Below are 11,005 nucleotides of genomic sequence, written 5' to 3'. Positions count from 1 at the left end.
ATTGCTTATTTTTGTCCTTATCGATTAACCTGTCGGTTATTATTTAATCAATGAGTAAAAAGGTGACCGTAAAAGGTAACAAAATAGTCAAAACAAGCCTTGGTCTTAAATTTGCGGATCCAAATCCTAACGATATTCAGTTTACAATCACATACGAGAATTAAACAAGCAGCAAATATTAACATTTTTTAGAGGCTTGGATCACTAAATATTTGGGGTTTTCCGCTTGATAAATGACTAAAACGACACATCAGTTATCAAAAGTAGTTGTTTTCTGTCGGTGGATTAATCGACTGATCGTTTCAGCTCCAGTAAGTCATGTGAATGAAACAGGCCCACGCAGCAGGAAGTAGTTGAAAAGTGGTTGTTGGCGGATTGCGATGCGACGTCTCAACTTTACGAGCGGCCGCTGAACGCACCGCGATACACCCCTCAAGTCCAGCCAGACAGGCTGGGCTACACAAGCAGGAAGTAGTCCGGTGTTTACGTCGGGCAGAAGCCGAGCAGAAGCCGAGCAGACGCCGCCCGGACGCCAAGGCCAACAGCCGGATTAAACGGGCTTTAAGAACCGAAAAGAGAGTCCACTTTGGGTCCGCGATGGATATCATCAGGTTATTTCTTCTTCTGGGGCCAGGGTTGGCCGCAAATGGCGGTAAGTGGAGTGATTTCTGAGACGTCACTGTCAGCTCGAAAGTGAAACCATAAAAAGAAAGAAAGAAAGAAGGAGACACATTTTTGACGCCTTCGAAATTCATATTGCGAACAATATTTCTGACTATAATAATGTATATATTTAGAATAATAGTTTTTTTTTTGATTAGACGGTTAGTTGTTGTCAGGTTTAGTGATGTTTACTTACGACATGATCTGAACCAACATGTCGTCAACCAAAACAAACCAAACCTAGCTAATCACCTCTCCGACGTCCTTCTTATTTTTGAGTTTCAAATGCTTTATAGCCAAGACAATAAAACACCAGGGCTCGAGGTTGATGGTCATTTTCAGCACCTGTTAAGCATTCGGCTTCTGAAATGTCAAAATGGTGAAAAATATTAATTTCCTAAAAGCTCAAGGAGATGATCTAAAAAACTGTTTAAATTGTTTGTTTTGTCAAACCGGCAGTTCCGAAATGTAAAAGGTGTTTAATTTACCACTCACGTGAGACACAGGAAAGCAGCAGTTCATTGATTGATAGTTTCAGCAGCAAAACTTACAACCCAGAAAAGTAAGACACATCTCTGCCCTGCTACCAAAGAGCTACCATTTATTTATCTAGATTTGTACCTTTAAATATAATCATTTGAATATCATTAAAACTAACGGGGATTAATGAATTTTCTGCCTTTTTTTTAATTGAACAAACTCAAAGTGAATAGAGAAAAAGATATCAACAAGGTATACTGTATATCTTCCAACAATCCCATGCGGTGCGTCTTTGTGTCACTTCCCCAGGTCCTCCCTCACACCCTTCAGGTACAATGTATAAATACAATTACAAAACCCATTTCAAAACATAATGATGCAAATACTGCAATTACTGATTAGGAAACAAAAACTAGAATTAAACAAGAAATAAAGGAAAAAAATTTTTGGATCATAGGACCCAGACTGGAATAATACATGATGGCAGAGCCTCAGAGTAAAAACATTTATTTTCTGTACGTTTCCTAAACATCATCGGGTCTCTAGGTCAGGTCTGATCATTTTTAGTTTCATAAAATTCTTCACATTGCCAATAATGAAATGAATGCTAGAATAGTTTTAACTTATTGTTCAGTAGTTGTTAACTGACTGAAATCCCAAGTGTTGGTGTCCAAGTGTATTTTGATTTCGTGCTGCCCAGTAAAAAAAGCTAAACAAGGGCTCATCCGGAAATTGTGAGCCAAGTCTACTGGCGCTTATCTGCCTCGTCCGTTGAATATCTCTTTGTCCGTCTTTCTACCTGTGTGATTTCCAGAGAGGCATTCCCTCACTTACATCTACACGGCCCTCTCCAAACCTGTCGATCTCCCCGGCATCCACCAGTTCACAGCCATGGGTCTGGTGGACGGCAAGGTGATCGACTACTATGACAGTGACATCAGTCAGAAAGTTCCCAAACAGTCCTGGATGGCAGATAATCTTCCGAAAGATTACTGGGCTAAAGGCACACAGTCCCGCCGGAGCAAGCAGAATTGGTTCAAAGTCAACACTGAAATCGTGATGCACCGGTTGAGACAGAATATCACAGGTAGGATCCATGAAATGTGAAGCAGTGGGACCACCTTTTGATGAATCACTAATTATTAACTGGAACAATTCTAATAACTCTATAAATAAATGCACAAGTTGTTAGTCCTTTTTTTGTTGGATCAGTTTTAATTGTAATTTTTGCTGCATTTAATGAAACCAGTATTTATTTTCCTGAGATTTCTTAAAGCGTTTTGGTCTTGGGAATAATGCTGTGCGACTCTGCTTCGCGTTCATCCGCTCCCCTTAACGTTTTACCAGAAAACCACTCATTTTTAAAAGTTGACCCACTTCATCATCCCGTCCGGCTATATATTTATCAGTGTCTTTGTTGTCATTCATTTGCTTCACTGTCCTGCCCTTTAGACCTACATGTCCTTCAGTGGCAGCACGGCTGCGAGGGAGAAACGCAGCCTTCCGGCGGGCTCAAGTACGTAAGCTGCATGGACATGTACAGCTACGATGGAGAGGACTTCCTGTCCTTCGACAACACCAACGAGGTCTGGGTTTCCTCCGCTGTTGCAGCGGAGGAAACCAAGAGGAAGTGGGATGAAGTCCAGGTCCTGAAAGTATACACCAAAGACTACCTGGAGAAAGAGTGTATTACTTGGTTGGGGAAGTTCGTTCAGTATGAACAAGAGCGTCTAACAGCAGCCTGTAAGAAAAATATCTGAATTTTTATATTCATTATTATTAGAAATTTTAGAGGTATATTTAAGGGATTACTAGGGACTACTAGGCAGGTTGTGAAAACAGCAAACATTAAATTAACTGGTCAAATATTACTACTGACACAATTAATCACATCCATATTCCAAAGGGATGTCAACTTATGATCATTTCCTGAATTGTAGTATTTGTCAAGGAAAATTGTTACTTCCCGCCGTGGCAACATTTTCCATCAACAAACGCTGCAATAAGGGTTCAGTAGTGTTTTATCAAATCTAAATCTTTTCAATGCCTTATTGAATCCGCTCAGGTTTAGCCTACAACATGCACCCTCAACATTTGTAAGTCAAGCTAAAAACAACTTCACTAAAACGAAAAGATTCGTTTGAGATCCTTAGTCACCTTTTGTTGGCTTACGAGGCAGAATTACCACAATTTTAATGGCAACCTAATTAATGTTAATGTTAATGACAGAGTGACGCCACTCTCTCAAACAGCGTGCGACCGAGCACAGAGAGCGGCTGAGAGAGGGCAGTAGCTAAAACTGTTGAGCTACGGAGCCATAGCAAACAGCGGAACTGCATTTCTGTACATGAAACGTACTACACCGGGAGTCTGTGTACACGGATGTGTTCCGCACATTGTGGTCTGGCGTGTATATTCCCTGTGGACACGGACACATCATGTCACTTGCAGTAAGCGAAGCCTTGTGGCAATGCAAAAAGTAGAACTAGGGCTTTGCTGGACGTAGATCAAGTTTCGTCGTTGCAAACTCACTCAAAGTGTTACCATTAATTTGCTCCAATCCAAGCAGAGGAAAAAGAGTTCAGTACAAGATTTGTCAGCCACTGAGTTTAGCGAATCCAGGTAATTTGTCAACCTTGAACCAAATCCACAACGGAACCGGCTATCATAATGGAGGGGACGCCATGTTCAATAACAACTATGATCCGTGAAATTGTTTGGGAAAAGACCTGAAATTATTCAACGACTCATAGGAGTGGTGTTTGACTTTGCTAGTTTTAGTATTACCAGTATTTTTTTTAATCATACTTGTGTTATGATTAAAAATACATATTGCGCCTATTTGATTTTGTAGCAGTAGTCGTAGCAATAGATTATGTTTATCATGATTCATTCAGTTTATTCTGAGGATATCAGTGGCACAAACGGTCATCGTGTGGTGACACACGTGAGCCGCACCGCAAACGGGAACTCACTGTGTTTTCTCTCTCCAGCTCAACCTGAAGTGTACATGTTTGCCAAGAACTCCCAAGTTGAGACCAACATCATCTTGAGCTGCCTGGCCACAGGTTTCTACGCAAAAGACACCGTCCTGCAGATCAAAAGGAACGGCCGTATTCTAACTCGAGAGGACGGAATAATGACCTCGGGCGTTCGACCAAATGACGACGACACCTACCAGCAAAAACAGAGTGTGGAGATTTTAAAGAGTGACCCGTATACATTCACCTGTGAGGTCATTCATCAAGCATCCAATTTAAGAGTTCAGAGGGAGTGGGGTAAGAAACTCTTTCACATCGTTTTGCCATTTGTCACAATGTTTTTTTTGTTTTTTTTCCCTTTTCTTTAAATGACAACAGTGTGTTGTGTGTGCTGTTTGTCCAGCGGTTTTCTGATCACAGAAGTGGAAGTCTAATGGAATTTTCTTTTTCATTAGTTTTTCAGACTTATGATGGGATTCAGAGTCTTTCTTGACTTATTAAAGCTGCTTAGAGCCAAGTTAGCTGTTGTCTGTGCAAGTGTTTATATTTTTATGTGAAGAAATGTTTAGAAATTTACTGTATATCAGGACTGCAGTGTTCACATTGTTGCAGAAGGCTGCCAGTGACATGTCTCAAATGATTGAAATGACCTTACCAACAAAGACTAAATATGTCTTAAGCGACAAGGAAGCCCCAAGACTAGTTACCCCGTAGGATAATTCAGGTTTATTTTCACTTGGGTATTTTTCTTAGCTTTGGCCATCATTCGCATTGGTTGCAGAAGGTGAGTGAACCGATGGTCAAACCTGTAAAAATTAGATCCGAGTTGTAATAAATCAGAATGATCCTCCTCATAACCAGATGTGTTTCATTATGAGCACACTAAAAACCACGAACAAATTCTTTTTTGGTTGTGGCTCGTGGTGCACTGCAGTAAGAAAAGCTGCATATTAATAAAATAGGTCAGTTCTTCCCTTGGAGATCATCATGTCTAAAACATTCGCCTTCACTGAAGATGGGATTGGATCATAGTTAGCAGTTACATGTGTTAACAGCACGGAGAGTAAACTTAGCGAAGGAGAAACGTTATTTGCAAGTAAAAATAGAATTTTGGAATTCAAAAGTTTTGAACTTGTAGAAGGTAAGATTCCTTTTAGTCTCCTCTCAGAATCCTAGAACATCCTCTGTTTTTCCAGGTCAGATGTTTCTGACCTGCACAAATGTCAAAATTCATTTTAATCGTGTAAATAAGTTGCAGCGGAACTATCACTTAAAGTCTACATTCCCATCGCAGATTGAACCTAACGAATAGAAATTATGTCGCATGAAGTGAACTGAATATAAAACTAATCTGAATGTTTTCTGCGTTTTAGATTGCACACTTCCCGAAGACTCGAGCAGACTTATTGCTGTTGCGGTGGCCATTCTCTGCCTCATCTTGATGGCAGCTGTGTTTGTGGGGCTGTTTGTCATGTATAAAAAAAGAAGAATTAGTAAGTGCAATTTACAGTACACTCAGTGGCCGGTATACAGTATTAGGTACAGCCAGCTCAAACTACTACAGTCCAATAAAACAACTCCGTAGTAAATACTACGTTTACGACATTTTGTCAACACTTGTGCTGTGATGGCAAAGCAATTCTCCTTTCCCACTTCTGTTGAATTGATTTAATATTGAGGTCTATGCTTCTCATAGTAACGTTAACAGTTAAACATATTGGGAATGACACTATGATACGGTGCAATGCATTCGACCTGTTCACACCAAGAGAAGCACAGTCTTCCGTGTCTCAGGCAGGAGGACAGGATGTGCCTGTGAGGTCGTTGTCGGTTATCAGGTGCAAAGTTCTGTTACTATTTTATCGTGGACTTCAGAGGTCACAGCGGCCCAGTCAATCATTAGGTGGGAAAGGTGGTGTTCTAGGGATGACATGCTAAACCTTAGCAGGTTACCGTGCTAACTGTATACATGTACTTCTGTACATCTGTAATCCAGATGAAAATAAGAGTTACCCCGATAGGAATCAACACAGGATCCTGCTATTAGTCCAAAATTGATTAATGGGTCTTTTTAATACAGGCAAGTTATTGATACCAATATTTTTAGATGCTGTTAAAATTGCATTTGCATCAGTAATGTTTGTAAACGCAGCGGGAAAATAGACTCTTATTTTCTGTACACACAATGCATACTTTTCATCTTAAAGAGTAACGCTGAAAGGACTGTTCTGAGTTAGTAGATTTCATGTACACTATCAACTGATCCTAGTCCATTTCACAGTGTTAACTGCAGCACCAGTTATTTTCCTTTTTCTAGAGAAAATCTAATAATTCTGTCCTCTAGACCCCCAAAAAATGTAAGAGAAAACTGTGACATGCCCTGAGACATTCTGCTCCCAAACTATGAGGTGACTTTGTGTTGGATAACTTGTTCCTTCTAGGTGAATAACTTGAGTTAAAGATCCAATTTGCTCACCATATAAGATCTTTTACCCACACGATTAAAAAAAACTACGGATGTGCTGGATGTGTATGTTTTGAACTGTAATAGGTTTAGTTGTTGATTATTGTGGTAATATTGTGTTTATTTACAGGATTTACTACCATCAAAAGAATCAGCGAGTCTGCAGGTAAAAAATTTACTTACCTACCATCTTCAGTTTGGAGCAAATGTTTCTTAAACTGGAGGAAACCGTGCATTTGTCACGGACTATTTTCAGCAGCGAATAATCCACATTTGGTGCTCTAGTATTTGGGGCACCAGGACGCTGTATGTGGGACTGGGTCAAAATAAACTACAGTGTGTGTGTGTGTGTGTGTGTGTGTGTGTGTGTGTGTGTGTGTGTGTGTGTGTGTGTGTTTCTCCTGTATCTCACATTGTTTATTAATACTTAATGATAACACGTAAAGACCGCAGCTTGAGCTTCCTCGCTGCTAACTTAGGCAGCAGAAATGTAACATAAGCACCAGAATTGAGTTAAACAGAGAGAATACTTTTTGTATGTCCACGGAGCAGTGGTCGTCACAGGCCAAGCCAAATGGTTCCTAGTCAATCCTGTATGGCTACACATTAACGCCGTTGTGCAGCCTATTGCATACACTGCCGTAATACCGGCACATTTCGCATTAATTAACACACACGTGACAAGTTGAACGTGGAAATCTGTATTTATAACGATTCTAAACTCGTGTTTTAAGCTTTTCCTCCACCGACCCGCGTAAATTCGGGTTCACGGTAATGATGGAACGTGTCCCCCAGTGTAACAGTGTGTCTCATTGTGCTCAATTATATTCTGTATATCAGACTTTGGATATACACCCAATACTTGTTAGTAGGATTCACTCAGTGTTGGTTTGGATCGAAAAATATAGAATGATCCCAGACATGTTCAACCCGCCTGTTTCGGCAGACTTGGTCTGGTTGTTTGGTCTGCACCAGAGCTGGATTGACATCGTTCAGATCAGCCGAAGTAAACTGAGCCAAACGGGCAAACGCACCGTGAGAAAAAAGAGGTTTATAAATGTCTGTAAATGTTATTTATTACAGTTAGTGATTAGTCACATTTTACATTTACATTATTTCTCACACTCACACACGTGCACTTATCAATCCTGATTCCAGTCATAAGATGATGTAAAAGAAAAAGAGGATGTAAAAAATGTTTTGTTTTTTTCAAATACTGACTGTCTTAAACTTTTCCTCTGTGTAGATGCTTGTATAGTTGGAAACACGGTAACCAGTATCACCCTTATGGAGGAGAAACCTTTCCTGGACCACAACAAAGGTAAGCGTGCAGTGTTACATAATTAAATTCTGTATTAAAATACCAAGCTATTATCGTATTATTGATAATTCTCACATTATTAAGAGGGTTCACAAGTCTAAATCAATGATATTTTTAAATCTGGCCAAAGTCTGGCCCAGCGTGAGGGGCCAGACTAATAGCTAAATATTTTTACTATTCATTGAAACTCCTACGTTATGTTTTGGTTAACTGTAAAAAATTAGTAAAAAGAAATCACACAGCAAAAAGTTTGGGTTTTCGGTGTTTAGTCCGTATCGTCCACCCCTACAATTTCTGTTGAATTCAGTTGTAGATTAAAAAAAAAAAAAAAGACGACAGTCCCCTCAGTCTAATCTTTGGAAGTTTGAAACCAACCAGGAGATGACGTGGAAGTTCAGAGGTGTGGTTGTTGTTATGGTGTAGTCGGAAAGTACAATATCATTTTATTTTTATTTTTATTTTTTTTCTTGTCTGGAACTGTTAAAATGTCACATCACTTAAATCTACTGTGAATTGTCATTTTCCAAAACAACAAAATAAGAGATGTTCGTTTTATCTTTAGCTCCCGGTTCCCCCTCGGTGAATAAAACAGTCAATCAAAATCAGTCCGGAAAGCACAGATATGACATATAGAAGAGTCTACAAGTGCTGCATTCACATATGTCCATGCAAACCTAAGTGCATTTTCTTTCTGCACAGGGTCAAATAGCTCTATCACCAGCCATACTTCTAGCGACTCTGGTGTCTCTTCTGAGTTTGGTAAGTACTGTATATTTGTTGACTAATTAAAAGCTGCACGAAGCCATTTCACAGTTTGAGAGACAACCACTGGAACTGTTGAAGGAGGGACTCCCCCGAACTTTTCCTCACACAACCCACCCGATTCCGACTGATTGAGTCCTTTGACTGCGATTTTTTTTTTCAGTTTGTCAAAGGTGAATGTTTTCTCTTCCCCAACGTTGCAACGCGCTGCTCTGATTAATTACTGGGGAGCGAAGCTGCAGTGCAGCGATCGATCATTAAGATTTATATCAGTAATATCATGGACGATACAATATGGCCCGTTTCTCTGGGGATATTTTGTTGTGTGCCATCGGCCTGTCTCTCTAGTCTGTCCTTAGTATCATCAACACGTTCCCACTCATACTGATGACACTCGTACATATGTTTTCTTTAGTTACTGTTTGCAGCTGATCCTCATTCGAGAACATCAAGGCAAAGTTATGCCATCTCCTTCTTCAATCTCAGATTTTCTTCCTAAAGGTTTTAAATAAAGTCAAAATGTACTGAGAACCTGTAAAAAAAGGCCTGGGGCTTTAATTTTGATTTTATTTCTTCAGGTTATGATATGCCCCCCCCCCCCCCCCCCCAATAAAATTGAGGTGATGGAATTTGTTTGTTTGACAGCATTGAAAAGTAAACTCTTAAAACAGTGTCCTGGTTCCCAATTCTGGGTCTTTGGATTAGCCAGAGTATCGGGAACACTGTTTCTGAAAAGACACGTTGCTGAGCAGGTACCTCAAAACCTGGACAATAAAACCAAAACTATGTGCATGTCCTAGGTATCACTAGAAGTAATGTGTGTCATAATTTGGGTAAACTGACTAAACGTAATTCCACAAAGGCGTTTTATCCATATAAAGTACATTTAAAAAAAAAAAAAAAAAGAAGCAAGAGCAAATATCAGTATTATTACGTAACACGTCTGTTCATTTTCTGCAGGCCCTAATGAAGGCGACAAGAACCCCCACTGCGAGGATGATAACCCGGGGAACTGAGATTTGTGTGTACATGGGCTGAAGTCTCTGCAAATACCAGCAAATTTATCTGTAAAAGCAAAAGCATCTGCTACTGTGTAGGGGATGGAAATTAAAAACGGGGATTTTGAAAACTGGGAGAGAAAAAAGAAAATTGGCAGGTAACAGTCAAAAAGAAGAACAAAGCATTTAATAGGGATGTGATATTATTTTTCTGGTGGGGGTGCATTCTGCTGCCTACACCTGTCGCATCTGCGCGTCAAAGCGGAAGGGTGAAATTCAGGATTGTCGAGAGACAAGCGATGTCCAAGGTTTAGGTCTAGTTTTACGCTGGTGTCGATTTGAGCAGTCACATGATGTCTCGCTGATCGGTTTTCACCTGTGGGAAGGGGCCCACGGCTTGTTGGAATGTCTTGTAGTGCCGCTTGTTTATTGCCCTGTTTTTATGCAGCTACGTTACTGCTGATTTGTGTGTCTGCCGACACAGCCTTCTTGAAGGCCGTGTCTAGCTCAGAAAACAGATATTCTAGTTCATGCTGTATTTATACGCCTGGAGCCAAATAGATAATACAATGTGCAAAATGTTATCCTTGCAGCGCAACACCATTTATCAACTGTTGTAATTTTGAATCATTTTTATTTTAATGCCGTTTTGCTTTTAAGTCTCTTTACGTTTCTTTCTGAAAAGTTTAAATGGATTCAAGTCATTGATATACCATCCTCACTCAGTGCCAACAATGGGGGCGGGGGGTTAAACCTAAATGATTGTAAAAGTTTCTTTTTACTGTACAGAGCTGTGCCGACTTTACTCTTCTGTCTGATTTTCTTTCTTCTTATACATGATCTTTTTGTGGACGATCTCATTGGCATGTATCTCATATTGTAAATAAAAACTACTGAAATCGTTGTTTGTCTGAAGCTGTGTGTTTGACAGGCTGTCCTGTAGTGGAGCTTTAGCAATTGTGTGAAGAAGAAATCCAAACGACTCTCCTGGATCCCGACCCGGGCCCGGGTTTAGTGGAAACTCGAGGAGTTTGTGGACCCGGGGTTGACGGGACACTCGTGAGTTTTCAGTTTGACTCCGACTCACCGAGTTTGCTGTGAAACTAAGCCGCTCGCTGGCCGCTTTTCTTCAGCGAACCCCGAGTGGCTCCCGGTCCCCTCCCGGCGAGCCCGAAGCGGCCGCCCGACTCGACCGTCCGCTCGGATTTGCGGGAGATCCAAATGGCGGTCGGTCGTTAACTTGCCACCCGACAACTGCCGCGGAGAACGAGCTGCGGCGATTCGCGTTGGCCTCTGTGTGCGCGCGCTCACGGTACGGCGTGACGTCACGAGGCGG

The 11,005-nt window shown here is 40.7% G+C and overlaps 1 protein-coding gene across 1 annotated transcript; it reads left to right on the top strand.

Annotated features, from left to right (window-relative positions):
• Positions 1–470: 470 nt before the first annotated feature.
• LOC120786125 (major histocompatibility complex class I-related gene protein-like) lies at positions 471–10,565 on the top strand. Its single transcript, XM_040121289.1, has 9 exons — positions 471–652; positions 1,958–2,230; positions 2,596–2,886; positions 4,137–4,421; positions 5,498–5,617; positions 6,719–6,754; positions 7,835–7,909; positions 8,609–8,668; positions 9,632–10,565. Exons 1-9 carry the CDS (start codon positions 598–600, stop codon positions 9,685–9,687), a joined length of 1,251 nt encoding a protein of 416 aa, XP_039977223.1. The 5' UTR covers positions 471–597; the 3' UTR covers positions 9,688–10,565.
• The last annotated feature ends 440 nt before the right edge of the window (positions 10,566–11,005 follow it).

The sequence above is a fragment of the Xiphias gladius genome, chromosome 24 (assembly GCF_016859285.1).
Source record: "Xiphias gladius isolate SHS-SW01 ecotype Sanya breed wild chromosome 24, ASM1685928v1, whole genome shotgun sequence".
NCBI lineage: Eukaryota > Metazoa > Chordata > Actinopteri > Istiophoriformes > Xiphiidae > Xiphias > Xiphias gladius.
The sequence above is the reverse complement of the archived record's forward strand: the minus strand, read 5'-3'. Positions and strand labels throughout refer to the sequence as shown.

Excerpts from the sequence above, each read along its gene's own strand:
- LOC120786125 (XM_040121289.1), top strand. The coding sequence starts at position 598 with ATGGATATCATCAGGTTATTTCTTCTTCTGGGGCCAGGGTTGGCCGCA. Across the intron at positions 2,231-2,595 it reads GTTGAGACAGAATATCACAG|ACCTACATGTCCTTCAGTGG; the intron begins GTAGGATCCATG and ends CCTGCCCTTTAG. Across the intron at positions 8,669-9,631 it reads TGGTGTCTCTTCTGAGTTTG|GCCCTAATGAAGGCGACAAG; the intron begins GTAAGTACTGTA and ends CATTTTCTGCAG.